A 17,825-nucleotide genomic window follows, 5' to 3' on the forward strand; every position below is an offset into this window, starting at 1 on the left:
CTATGGGTCAAGGGCCAGGGCAAGAAGTAAATGGGCAGGCGAGCTAGCTTGAGAATGGTCAAGGGAGGGAGGGAACAGTTTAGGTTGGCAGCAGAAGCGAAAAGGCAGGAAAGAGGGCAATATAAGAGAGGTGGGTGAGGAATGGAAACCTGGAGAAATGCTACAGCTATCTGCAGAGGGATTCCACAAACCTGCACCGTCTGTGCATCTGTGACACCTATGTGAAAGGCCCCTTGTGCTTTCTTACCAAAATTACAGCCAGTGGGGGGGGGGGGGAGAGTTCTGTTATGTGTTGGAAAGAGAGAGATTAGCCAGAAGCTCGGCACCTCTCACATGCTGGCTTCCTTTAATACAGTTTCACGATGGCTCAGCAGCTTTTGAATGCAGTTTCATTTAATAAAACCCATGTCGAGGGATCTCCCCGACTGACCAATTGAGACTGTGCTTCTGTTTCACTATTTGGGATTGGCTAAACTGGGATTCTTCCAAGATAGAAAAGGGGTCAGGGATAACCTTGATATAAAAATTCAGCCTCATGCCCACGAAGTCCCACACTAAATAGTCTCTAATCTGGAAACAGCAGCTTTTAAAAATGACAGAGTTTTCTGCCCAAGGAATATTCCGAACTGGCCATAGTAGAACACCTACCAAAGAGCTCTGATTCTCTGGAGGATTGTGCTACATACGCCTAGTGAGATCAGAATGAATCTGGCTAATTATCCCAAAGGAGACACCTCCCCCCACCCCAAGTAAGAACCTCCCTCCTCAAAAAACCAAAAGGGCCTGGAACAGAAACCCACTCCCTTTTGACAACGAAGTTGACTTCTCACCCAACAATTAGTGCTCTGGAAAATACAGGCAAATGCAAAACACACAGGCGCTGTGCAATTGTGAAGGATCCGGGATTACTGATTTTGCACACAGAAGTGGGAACCCCCAATCCGCTCTCCTGCTTGCCACGTCTACATGTTTTAAAGCAAGAAGCGGCAAACGCAACCAAGCTCCCCTGCACAACTGCCGAGGTGCATGGGTGTTGCTGGACTTCATTTCTGTAACCAGAGTACGAATTGTGGGTGGGAATCCACCACACCAGGAGGTCACCCCTCTTCCATGCCCCACCTTGTGGGCGGCAGCTGGCTTGATCCTCCTTCAGGCCAACGGGAAGCCCGGGCGGCCCTTGCGGTACTTCATGCGCATGCGGAAGAAAGTATACATGCCCAACAGACACATGGAGGAGAGGAGGTACAGAGCAATGCACAAGGTGACATCCAGACGGGAAAAGCCGACTCCCAGCAAGCGGAACCATTGGCTCCTCCTCAGGGAGGTCTCGCCCTCCTTGCCTGCTTCCTCCTCGAAGGCATCCATGATGTGCTGGCCTCCCAGGCCCTTGCGTTTCAGGCGTCCCCAGACTGCGTCGTAATCAAAAGACCGGCGGTTGTCTTCTTCCATCAGCACCAGCCCTGTGTCCCTCCTACTCCGCCTGTGTCCGTCGTTGGCCTGGGCGGCCGCTTTCAAGGCCTTGCTCTTGTAATGCTGCTCACTGAAAGAATCCAGATCGACGATATCATCCTCCAGCTCTTTCACCTTTGCGCTCTTGCCAATCTTGATAATGCTCGGCTTGCGTGGCTCGGAAGCCCCTAACCGGTCCAAGCCGGATCTCTTCTTCTCCTCCCTCCCTTGCTCCGGCCCGTCAGTCCGCTTGGAGTCTTCCTCAAACTCCTCTTCAGCTCCTTGGCCATCCTCCCCTCCTCCTTCCTCCAGGTTTCCCTCTGCTTTGAGGTCGCGCTCCTCAACATCTCGGCCGTGTCTCCCGGGACGCCCCCTCTCGAAGTTCATGTAATCCATGTAGATGTTGCTCCGTGAGAAGTGAGACTTGAAGAACCTCAAGACAGCTCTCTCGTCCCACATGCGTCTCCCATTGATGATTAACTGGCACGACCAACACAAAGCTTGGGAAGGCCACTGGATCTTGGGAAATTTGGGGTCGTCACTTTTGGTACCTGAATAAGGAAAATCAAAGTGAAATGTGATGAAAGGATGTCCTGAAGCAGTGTTTTGTGTGGACAATGGACAACCTGGGCAAGAAGATAGCTGGCTCTCATTCCCCTCCTTTTATTATCTGGAGAAATTAAAAACTCAATTTGCTCTGGTTTCAAGGGGGAAATGAAGGCGGTATCTAACTCTACAGTGAAGGGGGCAGAGTTGGGCACCATTTTTCAAAATGGCTGCAGGGCACCATTCCCCTCTTTTTAGCCCTTTTTTCATTTCCTAGCTAAGCCATGCTGTAGTATTATAGGTAAGATATAATGCATCTGGGACTTTTGTACAGGCAGAGAAAAGGGAAGGGCTGAGGTAGGGGGTCTGTGGTGGCAGTCAGTGGTGTGTAGGCACTGTTCCTGCCCCTCTTGCTGCAGCTGCCACCCAAGTAGATGCAGCCTTACAGACCTGATTAAGAAGAAGAAGAGGAAGGAGAAGAGTTGGTTTTTATATGCTGACTTTCTCTACCACTTAAGTAACAAACTAGCTTACAGTCACCTTCCCTTCCCCTCCCCACAACAGACACCCTGTGAGGCAGGTGGGGCTGAGAAAGCTGTGACTAGCTCAAGATCACCCAGCTGGCTTCATGTGGAGGAGTCAGGAATCAAACCCGTATCTCCAGAGTCCATGCTCCAAACCACCATTCTTAACCACTACACCACTTATCATGTAAACATCTTCCTACAAGTTATTGCCCCAACCCAGCAAGGGAGATCTGTGTGTGGAAGAAAACTAATGTACAGGCATCTAACACAGAGGGAGACATAGAGATGCTCATCTTTTCCCCCTCAGCGGGCTGGATGCATCTTTTGCTACGAGTTAGAATGCTGATGGCCGTTAGGGTTACTAACTGCTATGCAAGACCTGGTGCACACAACTCAAGTTGGATCAGGGCCTAGGTCAGTGGTACTCACTCCATGGCTCGTGGAGAACAACATCTGCAATTACCATCAACCAAAAGAGCCACATGACAACTGTATGTCCTGTGCACCACTGCACCAAACACACACACACACACAAAAGCGTGATGTAGTGGTTAAGAGCGGTGGACTCTAATTTGGAGAACCAGATTTGATTCCCCACTGCTCCACATGAGCTGCGGACTGTAATCTGGTGAACCGGGTTGATTTCTCCACTCCCACACATGAAGCCGGCTGGGTGACCTTGGGCCAGTCACAGATTTCTCCGAACTCTCTCAGCCCCACCTACCTCACAAGGTGTCTGTTGTGGGGAGAGGAAAATAAGATGATGGTAAGCCGGGTTGAGACTCATTGAAGGTAGAGAAAATCGGGGTACGAAAAGCAACTCTTCTTCTTTTAAATGTTCAGGTGGAATGGCGGCAAATCTTCATGTAAATAAATGAACAAATATGGTTCAACAGTGGTGTATCTGGAGGGAGGGAAATGGCTTACAAATCAGGCTCATGAAACACAGCTGTGTACACAAACTTTCAAGTTCCCCAGAATTCTTTATTAGGCTGAATGTTAAAAAATAAATTTCCCTGTGTTCAAAGTACCCTTTCAGTTAAACACCATAGTGTTGCAAGAATTGGGCTTGGTAGACACTCACTCACTCACTCTCTCTCTCTTACATAACTTACATAATTATTCCCAGCTTACAATTGCCCAGTCATTCTCATGTAGGGTTGCCAGGTCACCCCTGGCCACTGGCGGGGGATAGGGGGATAGGGTTACCCGATTCAAATTTGGAAACGCCTGAAGATTTGGGAATGGCACCTGGGGAGGACGTACCTCACTCAGATACAGTGCCATAGAGTCCACCCTCCAAAGCATCCATTTTCTCCAGAGGAACTGATCTCTGTAGTCTGGAGATGAGCTGTAATTCTGGGGAATCCCCAGGTCTCACCTGGTGGCAGATGTCCCTATTCTTGGGCGCTAAAATGGCAGTCCACAGAGGGCAATCTGGCAATATTGACTGAAATACTAATGGGATATTTTTGCTTCTTTCTTTAACTGTCCATCAAGGGCCTAAATTTTGAAGTTGTGTGTGTGTGTTGTCATCACAGCTGTCCTATGACGACCCCACAGGGTTTTCAAGGCAAGAGATGTTCAGAGGTGGTTTGCCACTGCCTGCCTCTGCGTGGGCTGAGAGAGTTCTGAGAGAACTCCAAGGTCTCCAAGTAGGCTTCATGTGGAGGAGTGGGGAAACAAACCGAGGTCACCAGATTAGAGTCTGCTGCTCATGCGGAGGAGCGGGGAGTCAAACCCGGTTCTCCAGACTACAGTAAGCAGCGGAGGCTAATCTGGTGAACCAGATTTGTTTCCCCACTCCTCCACATGAAGCCAGCTGGGTAACCTTGGGCTAGTCACACTCTCTCAGCCTCACCTACCTCACAGGATGTCTGTTGTGGGGGAGGGGAAGGGAAGGTGATGGTAAGCCAGTTTGATTCTCCCTTAAGTGGTAGAGAAAGTCGGCATATAAAAACCAACTCTTCTTTTTAACCACTACATCATGGTGGCTCTCATATTGAAGTTTTACAATACTGACATCGCCCCTCCATGAAGCCATGCTCAAAATAGTTTCATAGAACATTAAAAAAACAAACAAATGTGCTTTTTTAAACCTGGGTAGCTATGATGGGCCATACAAAATTCAAAATCATAAGTCAAGTAATATATTTTGGTAAGTTTTAAAAATTATTATTATTATGCATTGTGCGACTTCGGCTGCTCTTAATGAAAGGCATCACATGGCTTTGGGGTTTGGATTTCACCGTTTAATAGCACTGCAAGCTTTGCAACTTCTTAACTAAAAACAAACAGATTTCCCCAGCGGAAATGTCCCAATAGCTCTTTCCAGTATGCAGCATTCTTTACAGCAGGGATTCCCAGCTTTTTTGATATGGCGGCCCCCCAAGACCAAGTTGACTTGGTATGGTGACCCACCCACTTAAAACAAACAAACAAAACACACAGTGCAAACAAACCAATAAAACACCAAAAAATCTCTGAGCCGCTTCCATAGGCTTCAATGCTCTACTTTTGGGTCGGGACCCACAGGTTGGGAAATAATCCTTTTTACAACTCTGCCTCTTTACCCGGTTTGAGACCAGCTACCAGACTATTTCTCAAATTTGACTTCTCCAATGCTAAGACGCCAGTTCATGCTGGCTCGCTTAAACCTACTCCCGACAGCTGTGACGAGAGGCAGATACACTAAAACTCCTTGTGAAGAGAGAATCTGTGTTTGTTCAAAGAGACAACCTGAATTGGTAGCCCATGTCCTATTACACTGTGACTTGCATGCGCTCCCGCGGGAGAAATTTCTGCTACCATTACTCAAGGATAGTGTAGCAAAAACAGATGTGGGCTTAACGCGCTACCTATTAAGGGACAGGGACGAGCATATAGCTCTGACAGCCTGCAACAATAGCAAGATTCCTGGAAACCTCCCTAGGAGCGTTGAGCCAAGCTCCTCCACAGAGCTAAGTACTATTGAAAGTACACAGCACTTTAAGAGTTACAGATTTTAACTATTTATTGATATTTTATCATTTATATACTGCATTTTAATGACTGATTGATGTACTTAAAAGTTTTATGCCAATAAAGGTTTGAATGAATGAATTAAAACGCTTTGCCTCATTCATTGTTGCAGGCCGAGAGATGCCGGCTTGCCGAATACCCTACAGCCAGTGTCAGGACTGGGCACACGGATTTTGAACCAGAGCCTCCCATGTGAAAAAGCCAGCCTACACGGCTCTGAGGACCAAAGAACGACAGCCAACGTTTTAAATCAAATCAGAAGTTGCTAGGCTTTGACCGCAAAGAGGGGGGGATGGAGTTTCCACTCAGTTCTGTTTAAACCAGTTGGAAAGGAAAACACAAATAAAATTACATGGGAAATGAAAGCACAATGGCTAGGATTCAATGCATGAACACAAGCTGGACATCCCCTCCTGCCAAGCTACACAAAAGGGCCCCTCATTCCAGTTACACAAAAATCCGTCTCGCTCAATTAGGCTCAAGGTTCATTGAGGCCAACGTGTTATTTCCAGCAACCTTTAGCTGGATACCGCTGGCAGGCTCGCAAGGACCAGCTCCCGCTTGCCCGAAGGGCCTGATATTCAGACAGCCTTGGGGGGATATCCAATTACACCAGGCCGGCCTCAGGCTCGGTTAGGAGAGCAAGCGCAGGTTAAAAGGCTGGCCAGAAAAGCATACTTGGGAATCCACTTCGCAGCCACCTCACTTCCCCTAAATCACAGGGAAGATTAGACAGGAAGTGTCAGGTTGTATATTTTTTTTCTAAATGCATTAACTCATACGTTCATGGGTTCCTGTAATCCCCTGTGACGTGAGATCTAGCGGCAATCATTAGGGAATGTTGACGGTCCAGCAACGCCTGAAATGAGGGCGTCACGGCAGTGGGGAACAGCCATGACCATCAAATGGTTCTCTGCCATCCCCATTCACCTGCTTTTGTATTTGCGGACCAATGTGCGGCAAGGGACTGTCTGCATTCCTTCGCAACTGCTGACAGTTTCGGAAATGGACCCTCTGCACGTTCTCAGGAAATTCTGAAGAGGATTTAATATGTTGAAAGTGGCCGTTATCCACTCCAGGCCTGAGTGAATAAGCAGGGACGGGAGACACGTAAAATAAATAAAGCCTTAAGCTGCATTAACTGGTGTTGAAGTCTATGCCTCAAAAAGGGGGGGGGGTAATTGTGTCCCAGGGGTAAGGGAAGAGGGGACAAAAAAGGAAACAATTCTTTTGATTGCCGGACTTGGAAAATCGAGTCCCTCCCCTCTCCTCATCTGTCAACAGAAGTCACCAACTCATCTCTATGTCAGAGGCAACAGGCCTGGGGAACAATGGATGGCATCTGTGCATGACTGTGTGTGTGTGGGGGGGGGTAGGGGGAGAAAGGAGCATTTGGAGAGGCATCTTGGGAGGAGGGTCCTCTCAGGGCACGTGTCTGTCAGCCTTTAGAAGACCCCGGGCTGAGAAGATTTAGTAGCTGCCTCTCTGGCCCGGCACCACCAGCTGTGTGTACTTCTATTGTCAAGGGGCCAACAGTTGCCCCCCCCTCCCCCACTTGTCCTGCCCTCTTACATCTCAAACTTCCTCCTTTGCCACAAGAAGGAAATAAAGGGAAGTCCGCTGAGGCCAGTGTGGGAGGAGGAGGGGTAGGGCTGCCTCCTGTTTCTCTCCAAATTCCTGTGCCCACAAGACTGGCACACCGGACCGTTCAAGAGCAAGAAATTCGGAATGCCGTGCTCCTTCCGAATCAGAGAAGGAACAAAGCCAGGTGATTCAGGAAAACCGGAGTGGTTTCCTTCCACAGAACAGGATTTTAATTTAGAAATAAACGCCTTTTCCTTTCATTCGCTGATGGCAAAGTAACAAGCCAGAGCAGAGCATCTCAGAGCCCAATTGTATTGTCTTCTCTCTCCCCACCCCACCTCATTACTCAGGGCCAAAGAGGCCGTCGTCCGCTTTCACAGTTGGCAGTTCAACAAAGCACCTCACTGAGGAAAACGGGTGGGTTAGACCAGTCACAACTGCAACTGGAATGAGGGAGGGTGGTGGGCGGCAGCATCTGCAGATCACACCAGAATGAAGAGAAAGCAAAACGTAGTGGGGCCAAGACAGGTTTGTTATTTACTTATATGCCACTTTCCCCAAATAAGATCAGCTGGTTTCCAAATTTCCCTGCAGGAACCTAGACTGGAATTTACGATTGTTGCTGCAGCACATCTACTCTGGAGTAAGATGAAAGAGAGGTTTTTCTTAAAGCTTTGCCTGGAGGAAAACAAATGCACTGGGAACTTTGGAAAACAGTTTGTTAGTGCTTTTTGGGTGTTGTTAGTTTGGTAGCCATTGGTTTTTGCCTTTCCTTGATAACCTAATCCCGTCATCAGCTTCCAAGGCCCAATTTGAATACAATACTGGTAAGATACCCATCCCCTGACTTTAAACGGGCTCAGCATCTTCTACAAAGCAACTGTGGGTGTTTTGTTAATGCGCCAGAATAATATCCACGAACATCCAGAGATCTCCGGCAGGAAAACTTTATCACATTTCTGTGTTTTGCACAGTTTGTGGCCACTGCCTGTTCTTAAAATTCTAAAAGTTCCCACAGGCTCAACAAGATTGGGGATCCTTGAATCAAGGTAAGCTATAGACAGGCTTTATACATTATCCTACATTCTTTCCAAAGGATACTAACGGAAATGACAGGTATCTGTCTGTCGATTCCTGTCAACAGCCAACGCTCTCTCAGGGTGCCCCACGACAGCAATCAACGAGCACCTCAGTAGCAAGGCCCTTACCTGCCAAACGAGCATTAACTCGGTTATGCCTTGACCAGAGCCAGAGAATCGCGCCATCTTTGTTCTTCACTCGGTGCATTGATTCTGCAGCCATGCCTTCAAAATGATCCGCGCACTCCCGGCAACCAAAGAAGTAATGGACGTATCTCCTCATTGTTGAAAGGACTTCTGATGGCGCTGGAGACCAAAACAAAAAGAAGAGCCAGTCCGGTTAACCTGAGAAGGATCGACAGGTGAGGGGGAAATATCAATTTTTACCTCGTTCAGGGTGAATGCAGACTCTGTTTTCCTCTCCAAAGCACAGCTATCTCTGCAGTCATCATATATAACTGCTTTAGGATCTAATTAAGATGGTATATATGTGGTATTTAACTGCAATTAGAATAAGTAAAAACTACAAATCAGCGAACGATAGTTGTTGGTACTGCGATAAAAAACAAGCAGACTTCATATCTATGTGGTGGAAGTGTGAGAGAGCTAGAACGTTCTGGACTGAAATAGTGAAATACCTATCTGTTGGAATGGAGATTGACATCCCATGTAAACCTGAGGAACTCTTGTTAAATTTAGCCCGTAACCTAAATAAAGATAAACAATCTATGGGGTTACACATGATAACTGCTGCTAGAATGACTTTTGCCTGACACTGGAAACAAAAAACGACTCCAAAGATAGAGGAATGGTTAGTTAAAGTTAAAGAAATATATGATTTGCACCTACACTCTAACAGGGGCAACTTACACCACTCCACAGTACCCCAAACCCTTACAGTTCTGCGATATGCACACAACCAACTCAAGGACAAAGTAGACATTTGGCTCCAGACCCAGGTCGCCAAACTGGCGGAGCAGAAGGCATTATTTGCAGTGGAAAAGCAACAAGAGGGGAAAGACTGCTGAAGCTTCCCCCACCCCGGTCTGGGTTTATGGCGAATATTCACTACATCAAGCAGAACAGCAGCTATGGGGAGAGGGGTTGTGGAGGAGGCCCATGCAATTAAGTCCCCGCTTTACCACCCGCTGTTTCGCATTCTTCTCCCCATTTTCTCCTTGGCACACTTTTGGTCGTCCTTGGAGAATAAACTGAGCTAGCAGGGTGGATAGTACAGCAGAGAAATATTTTACTGCTGATATAAGCTACTGCTGTTAGAGCACGTATATGAGAATGCACCCAGTATGTTTATGTCTGCTATAGCATCCTCAAGGTATAGGTTTTACTACAGTTTGTTAATTCTTATGTGCATGTATGTGCTTTTTTCTGTCAGGGTCTTAAAACATATGTACGCGCATGCACACAGATATATATGTGTGTGTGTGTGTGTGTGTGTGTGTGTGTGTGTGAACCCCTCAGAAACCTCTCACGCTGAGTGCTAAAAAAGAGACAGAGAAAATTAAAAGGATAGCCAAAGACACTTGACAGATTCATAGGATTTTGAACTATCCTCTCCATCCTTGTCTTCCAGAGACAAAACAGCACTACTGAATATGCACAAAATTTGGGGGAAAGGGCATGGTTCAGTGGCACAGTATCTGCTTTACACGCAGAAGGCCTCAGGTTCAATCCCCGGGGTAGACACTCACTGCTAGTCAGAGTAGACAGTACTGACCAATGGTCTGACTCCATATCAGACAGCTTCGTGTGTTCTCTGATCATAAAAAGACAAGGCTGGCACAGTGGCTGGGATTCAGGCCAGTACAGGATATTTGCACAAGTGAATCGCGAACAGGTAAGTGAAGCAAAGCAAATAAGAATCAGAGCACCAATCAAGACTGAAATCAACAAAATGGGATTAGGAAGAGGCACAGACTGAAATGAATAAATTCCAGTGGAAGATCGCACAAAAATAGTACACATAGGGCAACAGTGATGGCTAATCCAGAATTCCACGTTCGATACTCTAGCAGTTGTGATCTTGTGTTTCAATATATCAATACCCAAGAAGGTGTTTTACTTACAGGTAAACCTGGAGCTCTGCAGGGCCTCCTGCACTGTGAGGAAGTGGAAGAGAGTCCAGAGCGAGCACGGATAACCTCGAAACTCGGGTCTGCTTCCTTGACAGCCAACCCAGTTGGGGGTCTCTGGAAGCCAGGCATAAGGACGCTGCAAGACAGGGCAGAGAAAAGCTGTCCTGCAACATCTTTATATAATAAATTCATTATTCTTTACATAATAAATCCATTCTGCCGTGAATGGTACACTCCCCACTTTTCATGCCATTCAGAAATACTAAATTAAATATCAATTCCATGTCTGAATTTGGAATACTCCCCTTTTAAATAAGCAGAGAAGCCTCTGGGTCACAGAGAATACCTAGGCTAGTCACAATCTTCAAGAGATTTAAAATAGTTTTCCCCAGTTTATTTCAGGATGCTCAATCCCCCTCCCCTCCCAAAAAAAGAGAGTGACGGAATGAATGGTGTTAAATATCCACTAATTGTCATTTAACAAGTTATAATCTATGGAAAGTGAGATGCCACTGGTATTTTAGCTTTAGTTCTCATTTAAAAGAAAATTTGTTAATCGTAATCTGGAATGCGTTATTCCAAATACATTGTCATCCCTCAAGTAATTACTACACGAGCAAAATCTCCTTGGGTATACTATAGATGTGTTCTCAATTCACATGAGAAAATATTGAAGCAAACAGATTTGAATCCCCGCAATAACTAATGGCACATCCCTGAATGTATTCTGCAATCCTCTGAACTGCACAGGGGCGCACCACAGGAGATCTTTAGGGTATCCCTTTGGCACACTAACAGGAGTGGAAAGAACTCCCTGGAAATGGAAAACTACTTCTATAACCTTAAGCAGATGATGAGAGGGAGGGCATCTTGGTCATCTTCTGGGCATGTAGTTGGGGTCACTGGGGGTGGGGTGGGGGGTAGGTAGTTGTGAATTTCCTGCCTTGGGCAGGGGGTTGGACTAGATGACCCTGGTGGTCCCTTCCAACTCTTATGATTCTAAGAACAGGAAAAATGGGAAGGAAAAGATGCCTGCTTTTATGGTGGGACAGAGCTTCTTGTTCAGTCAGGGTACCTCTCCTTTGTTCCTCAGAGCTTCCTCCCATTCGCTCTTCGACACGTTTGTCCTCGGTCCCAGCCAGTGGTCCAGGTTGCGAAGGTAGTTCATGACTATGAGGCGTCCAGGGAAATACTGATGTCACGATGCAAAGAAACAAAACAAGAAGATTAGTGGCAAGGGCCAGTATGGTTAGGGCACTGGGCTATGATTCGGGAGACCCAGGTTGAGATCTCCCACTCTGCCATGGAAGCTCGCTGGGTGGCCTTGGGTCTTGGGAGCCAGCGTGGTGTAGTGGTTAAGAACAGTGGTTTGGAGCAGTGGAGTCTGATTTGGAGAACCGGGTTTGATTCCCCACTCCTCCACTTGAGTGGCGGAGGCTAATCTGGTGAACCGGGTTGGTTTCCCCACTCCTGCAGATGAAGCCAGCTGGGTGACCTTGGGCTAGTCACGGTTCTCTTCAAGCTCTCTCAGCTTCACCTACCTCACAGGGTGTTTGTTGTGGGGAGAGGAAGGGAAGGTGATTGTAAGCCGGTCTGATTCTTCAAGTCCACCGCTCATAACCACTACACCACACTGGAAGTCTACACCACAGACCAGAATCCTCCAAGTACTGGGAATCAGGTCATCACTGAAGGCCAATGCCATGCCCAGCCTATTATATTGCTCTCATCCATATGGGAAGTCACCTCCCTGACACCCTGGAGCTTCCAACCTGCCTGCCAAATTGCCACTCTGCTCCAGGAGCCATCTCTCCTGCTGACAGGGTCAGAATTAAAACCCGGGTTCCAAAAAAGCATGCTGGAGCCACGCAAGCTACCTGTTTCCTTCCAGCTAGCTCATCCATTGCTTTTCCAATGGGCTGTGTGTGGCATTCCTGTCCAAATTCATCTCCGCAGCTGCGTGCTAAATCAGGGAGATCCTTTTTTCCCTTTTATCCCTCCTCCCATTTGTATTCAAGATGCTGCCGTAGCAAACAAGACAGTCCCCACGGGCCAACAGTCAAGATCCAAATCTTGGTCGTAACTCCAAAATAGTCTCCAAGGAACACGTAAAGCTACTTTGACAATAAGTCAACTCAAATCCGATTAGCATCAGCACTTTAAAACCACAAGCACTCCAGGGAGAGGGGGCCAAAGAGCGACACATGGAGATGGAGGGGAAATACGTGGCGTAGGAAAAGAGACAGGCGAGTGAGAAAATGACAGGCTGGGCAGGGGAGGGGGAAGCTGAAGGGAGCAGGACAGGAGAGGAAGAAACAGGAAAATTGATTGGGAGGATGGATAAAAGGAAAAGAGGTTTAAGAGCCCTCCGTTATTAATGGACACACCTGCTATGCTACCCAATTAGCAAGAGCAAGCGAATCTCAATAGGAGGGTGGGCCATTCACTTCCATTGCTGGCTTTTCTGTTAGGGAAATGAATTTTTCCCCAATGCCTTTCCTAAAAGAGGCATACTAAGAGCATCAGTGTGGTACAGGGTTAACAGGGCTAGGATCTGGGAGACCCAAGTTCAATTCCTCCATTCTGACATGAAACTACTGGGTGACCGTGGGCCAGTCACTCTCTCTCTCTCTCTCTCTCTCTCTCTCTCTCAGCTCAGCCTACCTGACAGGGCTGTTGTTGTAAGGATAAAATGGAGGGAGGGGAGATAAACCAAAGGGTGAAAACGCATGGTCGCTTTAGCCTCCTTTATTCTGTTTCAGACAGGATTGACCGCATGCGTTTCGCCAAACGTGCATTCGATCCTGGCTGAATCCTGGAAGAATCATGGAATAAAGGAGGCTAAAGCGACCATGCGTTTTCACCCTTTGGGTTCACAATGGAGGGTAAAACAAACAAACAAACAGACAGACAAACAAACAAACAAACAAAGATCCAAGAGCTACTGTGTCCAAAGCTCTCTTTCACATTTTACATTGAATTGATGTGAGTCAACACTGGAAGTCGACATGCCAAATCAGACTGGGGGATGGCAATCTATGAGCCTAGTGTTGTCTACTCCGGCATATGCCTCCTGCTCGTCCCACCCTGCCCAGCTACACAAGATCTTTTTAAGTGGTTATGTCAGAGAGCGAACGTATTAGGATCCATAAAGTGCCTGTGCTCTGCCACACAGCTACAGGCCCTCCAAAGCTTGAAGGTTTCTTTGGAATGCACGGCAGCCAAACCCCAAAGGCAAATAAATGAAGGAAAAGCAACGTTTGGGTGGGAGTAACATTAAAGAGTTCAGGAGTTGGATCCTAATTGCATTCTGCCATCTAGCGGCTTAAACCCAACAGCACAACTTTGAGCCGGCCACAAAACTGTATTTTGCTAAACAGGTTATGCTTTTCTGAAGCGACAGTCCTGTGTACAACACCACAACAGAAAAGGGAGTCTTATGGTGCCCTTAAGATTATTTATTGTGAAATAAGTATGGACTCCAGCCTACAATGTATGAAGTATTCTCAGTTGGCAGATTGTATATTATACTTGTGTACAAACACACAGAGAGTGAAAATAATATAAACACTGGTGCCCAAAGGCAGGGAGATGCATAACTCACAGCCTAATGCTATGTGAAGCTTAAACTTAAAATGCACATGTTTTGCAAATCTTTGAGCATTGCAAAGAGATGTCACACTCTTGCACGCCATGGCTGTCTGTCCCCACCATTTGCATATTTCACTATACCTGTGTGCGTACAATACAGTCACACAAGCAGCACACCTGTTCCTTACTGTCCCGTTTTCTTCTGATGAGGCTGACTCAACAGAATAGAGCTGGTTACCCACTTCCCCCTTTTCAATTTTTGACTGTGAAGGGCTTCAGCACACGAACAAGGGAATGTATTTAGTCGGCTCTACTGACCTTATCCTAATTTCTCTCATTTCAATCCAGAAATACTAAGAGACGCTCTTGAACTTTGTCCAGGAGACCAGGTGGAAAGAGGGCCCGCCGATCACATTAATTGGGCTTGACATGACAACGTGCAGCTTACAGGCATAAGCAGGGAAAGTTCACCTCCACTCCCCTTGGGCCGTGTCCCAATCTGAATTGGGGCCTTGCATACCCAGTGAGTGTTTTTTAAAGCTCTGTCCATGTACATTGAACTCCCAGCACATTGTTTGGTTGTGTGTGTGTTAAGTGCCATCAAGTCACTTCCGACTCATGGCAACCCTATGAATCAATGTCCTCCAAAATGTCCTATCTTTGACAGCCTTGCTCAGATCTTGCAAATTGAAGGCTATGGCTTCCTTTATTGAGTCCATCCATCTCCTGTTGGGTCTTCCACTTTTCCTGCTGCCTTCAACTTTTCCTAGCATGACTGTCTTTTCCAGTGACTCTTGTCGTCTCATAATGTGACCAAAATACGATAGCCTGTTTAGTCATTTTAGCTTCTAGGGTCAGTTCAGGCTTGATTTGATCTATAACCCACTTTTCTTTTCTTTTTTGGCAGTCCACAGTATCGGTAACACTCTCCTCCAACACCACATTTCAAAGGGATCTACTTTCTTCCTGTCAGCTTTCTTCATTGACCAGCTCTCACACCCATACATAGTAATAGGGAATACGATGGCATGAATTAACTTGATCTTGGTGGCCAGTGACACATCCTTACACTTCAGAATCTTTTCTAGCTCCTTCATGGCTGCCCTTCTGTCTGGTTAGATCCGGAGAAACAAAAGCAGCACAGGTGAGTTCTGAGACGCACAGCCCTTCCCTTTCTCTCCCTGCTTGGTCTAGCATCCCTTACTCCAGTAATCATTCAAAACTTCTTCCATTTCTTGTACTCTGAAGATGCCCTACGCACAACAGCAGCAAGCCATGCGTGATGGTCAAAGCTAAGATGGAGGGGAAGGGAGGAGTGTTGGGACCGTGTCAGGCAGGGAAGGATCAGAAGGATTAAAGACTTCCAAAAGTTTACCTTGACCAAGAGGGCCACATATTGCTTCAGCGCAGAGAGACGCTCTCTGTCGAGGTAAAGGAATCGTGCTGCCTCCATTCTTAGGGTGTACAGGATTGCAGACTCCAGGTCAGCCATGTACAACTTTTTCCTGTGGCAGAAAAGTGAGCAGATTGTGGGAAAGGGGGAAAAAAGAGAAAGCTTGACCAACACAGCAGACATGTCGGCAGGATCAGAGGTATGCCTTCTTCTTCTCCCATCCTCTTGGAGGCAAGAGGGGTGTGACTACTAGCAGCAGGGGGCACAAAACCTCTCAGCAATCCATTGTGGAGAAGCGGAATGGAGGCCTTGGTCCATTGCCTTTTAGTTCACAAAACAAATCTCTAGCAAAATGAACTGCTGACCAGGGATTTATAGCCCTTGCTTCATTCCCCAAAAGGAAAAATTAGTTCTTTGGTATCTTAGCGAGTAATTGTTTGCAGAACAGGTTGTTGGGAACTTACCCCTGCCCAACGATCTGGCCCAGGATCTGCAGCCCATGAAAGATTATGCCACAATGTCAGTCTTTAAGCTGCCACATTCTGTGGTGTTTCAGAATTCCCAAGTGTCCCATGGAAGAGAATACATCACTTTTTTTCTCAGTGGTTTGGTAGCCACCTGAGTTTTTGGACAAAATCAACACTACGATCATCGCACAACCGAGTTATCTATCCTGTGATACTGAATAGAACAGTTGTGATGTGAAATATGGGGCATCCGTTATAAGGTCTGTGATGTTCTGGAATAACGGCCTAGCTGCCACATTTTTTAAAAAAAAAATTCTCTTAAGCCAAGGAACACCCAGCAGCAAATCCAACTTCACCTTGGAGAAAAAAATCAGGTTCATTCTCAGCTGCATTATAGCCTAACCTGTAATGATTTAGTACTGTAGACATGATGGGAGAGAGAGAAGGGTCCCTTTCCAATGATGCAAGGTGAGCTGAATCAAAGAAGCAAAAGGAAGTTCACAGGTTGACAGATAACAACCCCTACAGGATGGGGATTCACCAAACAAAGAGGCAGTGGGGCGCAGTGGTTAGAAGTGTCAGACTAGGATCTGGGAAACCCAGCTCCAAATCCACTCTGCCATGGAAGCGCACTGGGTGACCTGGGGCCTGTCACACACACTCAGCCCAACTTACCTCACAGGGTTGTTGTGAGGGTAAAATGGAGGAGAGGGAACGATGTCAGCTGCTTTGGATCCCCATTGGGGAGAAAGGCGGGATATAAATAAAGTGAGTAAATATATAAATAAAGTAAGAAAGCAAATAAATATTCTACATTGCTAAAAGAAGGGGGGGGGCTCTCCACTGGACAGAATAAAAACAGGGCAAAGCAAGGGAATGCTAAAGAACATCTCATTCACAGTATGACATCTAGTTGAGTGTCCATTTCCTTCCTATCTCCAGGAAATATATATCTAGGCATGGCCAGAGGCACGAGCCCTTGAGCATGAGTGGAAGGGCATGGACCAAAGGGTTCTCAGCTCTTTGCCCAAGGCCTGCATCCTGGGGACTATGACAACCAACCCAGTGAAAGAAGACCTGCCTAGTATGAATGTAATTTATTATATTGCTTATGTTCACATTGGAAAGCTTCTGCTGCATTGGGTCCCTTTGAAGAGAAAAGGATAGAAATGCCTTGCTAAATAAACAAAATTAATAAGAATATCAGTTATGGGGAGACATGCCTCTAGGGATTATCGCCATCACAGGGCAATGCTAGCAAAGCTTTCCCAAACGAAACATAAACAACAGCCAAAACATAGGGAGGAAGGGTGGGACGGTCTGGAAGCAAATAAAGGGCGAGCAGGGAGAGGGCTGCTTAAATACCTGACAGGAGTACCTGGGTGAAAACTCAGGTCACGTCTGCCGGCTGGGTCCTGCCCCTGTGGACCCAGGGGCCTGATTGGCCTGTTTGAAACCTGGGTGGGCCTGGAGGGAGCGGGCAGCTGGGCAGGAAAAGTTCCCATCACCAGCCAAGCTGCTGATGCTCCAGCGAGCTCCTTTGCCAGCCGCCATTACACACCGCTGCCTGAAAGGCCCGGCTGAGTCCCTACAGCCTCCATGAGGGCTGGGGCTGGCTGGGCAAGCCCTGCCTCATCCAGCGCCCTTTTTGGAGAGCCAGCATGGTGAAGTGGTTAAGAGCGGTGGTTTGGAGCAGTGGAGTCTGATCTGGAGAACTGGGTTTGATTCCCCACTCCTCCACATGAACAGTGGATGCTAATCTGGTGAACTGGATTTGTTTCCCCACTCCTACACATGGAGCCAGCTAGATGACCTTGGGCTACACCCAGCTCTCTCAGCCCCACCTACCTCACAGGGTGTCTGTTGCGGGGAGGGGAAGGGAAGGTGATTGTAAGCCAGTTTGATTCTGCTTTAAGTAGTAGAGAAAGTCGGCATATAAAAACCAACTCTTCTCCTTTTTCCTCCCAAGTGCAGGCTGACAACAGGAGCTTCCAGGTATGTACGAGCTCGTGTTTGCCAGCCCAGCGCTTAACTGGGAAGTGAAGAAGAGTTGGTTTTTATATGCCGACTTTCTC

General features: G+C 47.1%; 1 protein-coding gene across 1 annotated transcript in view; it reads right to left on the reverse strand.

The window, feature by feature from the left end:
- Nucleotides 1-1,123: 1,123 nt before the first annotated feature.
- The window catches only part of QSOX1 (quiescin sulfhydryl oxidase 1), a 102,343-nt gene continuing 85,641 nt past the window's right edge, over nt 1,124-17,825 (reverse strand). Inside the window, exons 8-12 of the mRNA XM_056844694.1 lie at nt 15,266-15,395; nt 11,375-11,491; nt 10,291-10,435; nt 8,336-8,512; nt 1,124-2,000 (exon numbers count right to left, since the gene is read on the reverse strand). Of these exons, the coding sequence (XP_056700672.1) occupies nt 1,150-2,000; nt 8,336-8,512; nt 10,291-10,435; nt 11,375-11,491; nt 15,266-15,395 (1,420 nt within the window). The 3' untranslated portion in view covers nt 1,124-1,149. The remainder of the gene's footprint in view (nt 2,001-8,335; nt 8,513-10,290; nt 10,436-11,374; nt 11,492-15,265; nt 15,396-17,825) is intronic.

Source organism: Euleptes europaea, chromosome 2 (genome assembly GCF_029931775.1).
Source record: "Euleptes europaea isolate rEulEur1 chromosome 2, rEulEur1.hap1, whole genome shotgun sequence".
In the NCBI taxonomy this organism is placed as follows: Eukaryota; Metazoa; Chordata; class Lepidosauria; order Squamata; family Sphaerodactylidae; genus Euleptes; species Euleptes europaea.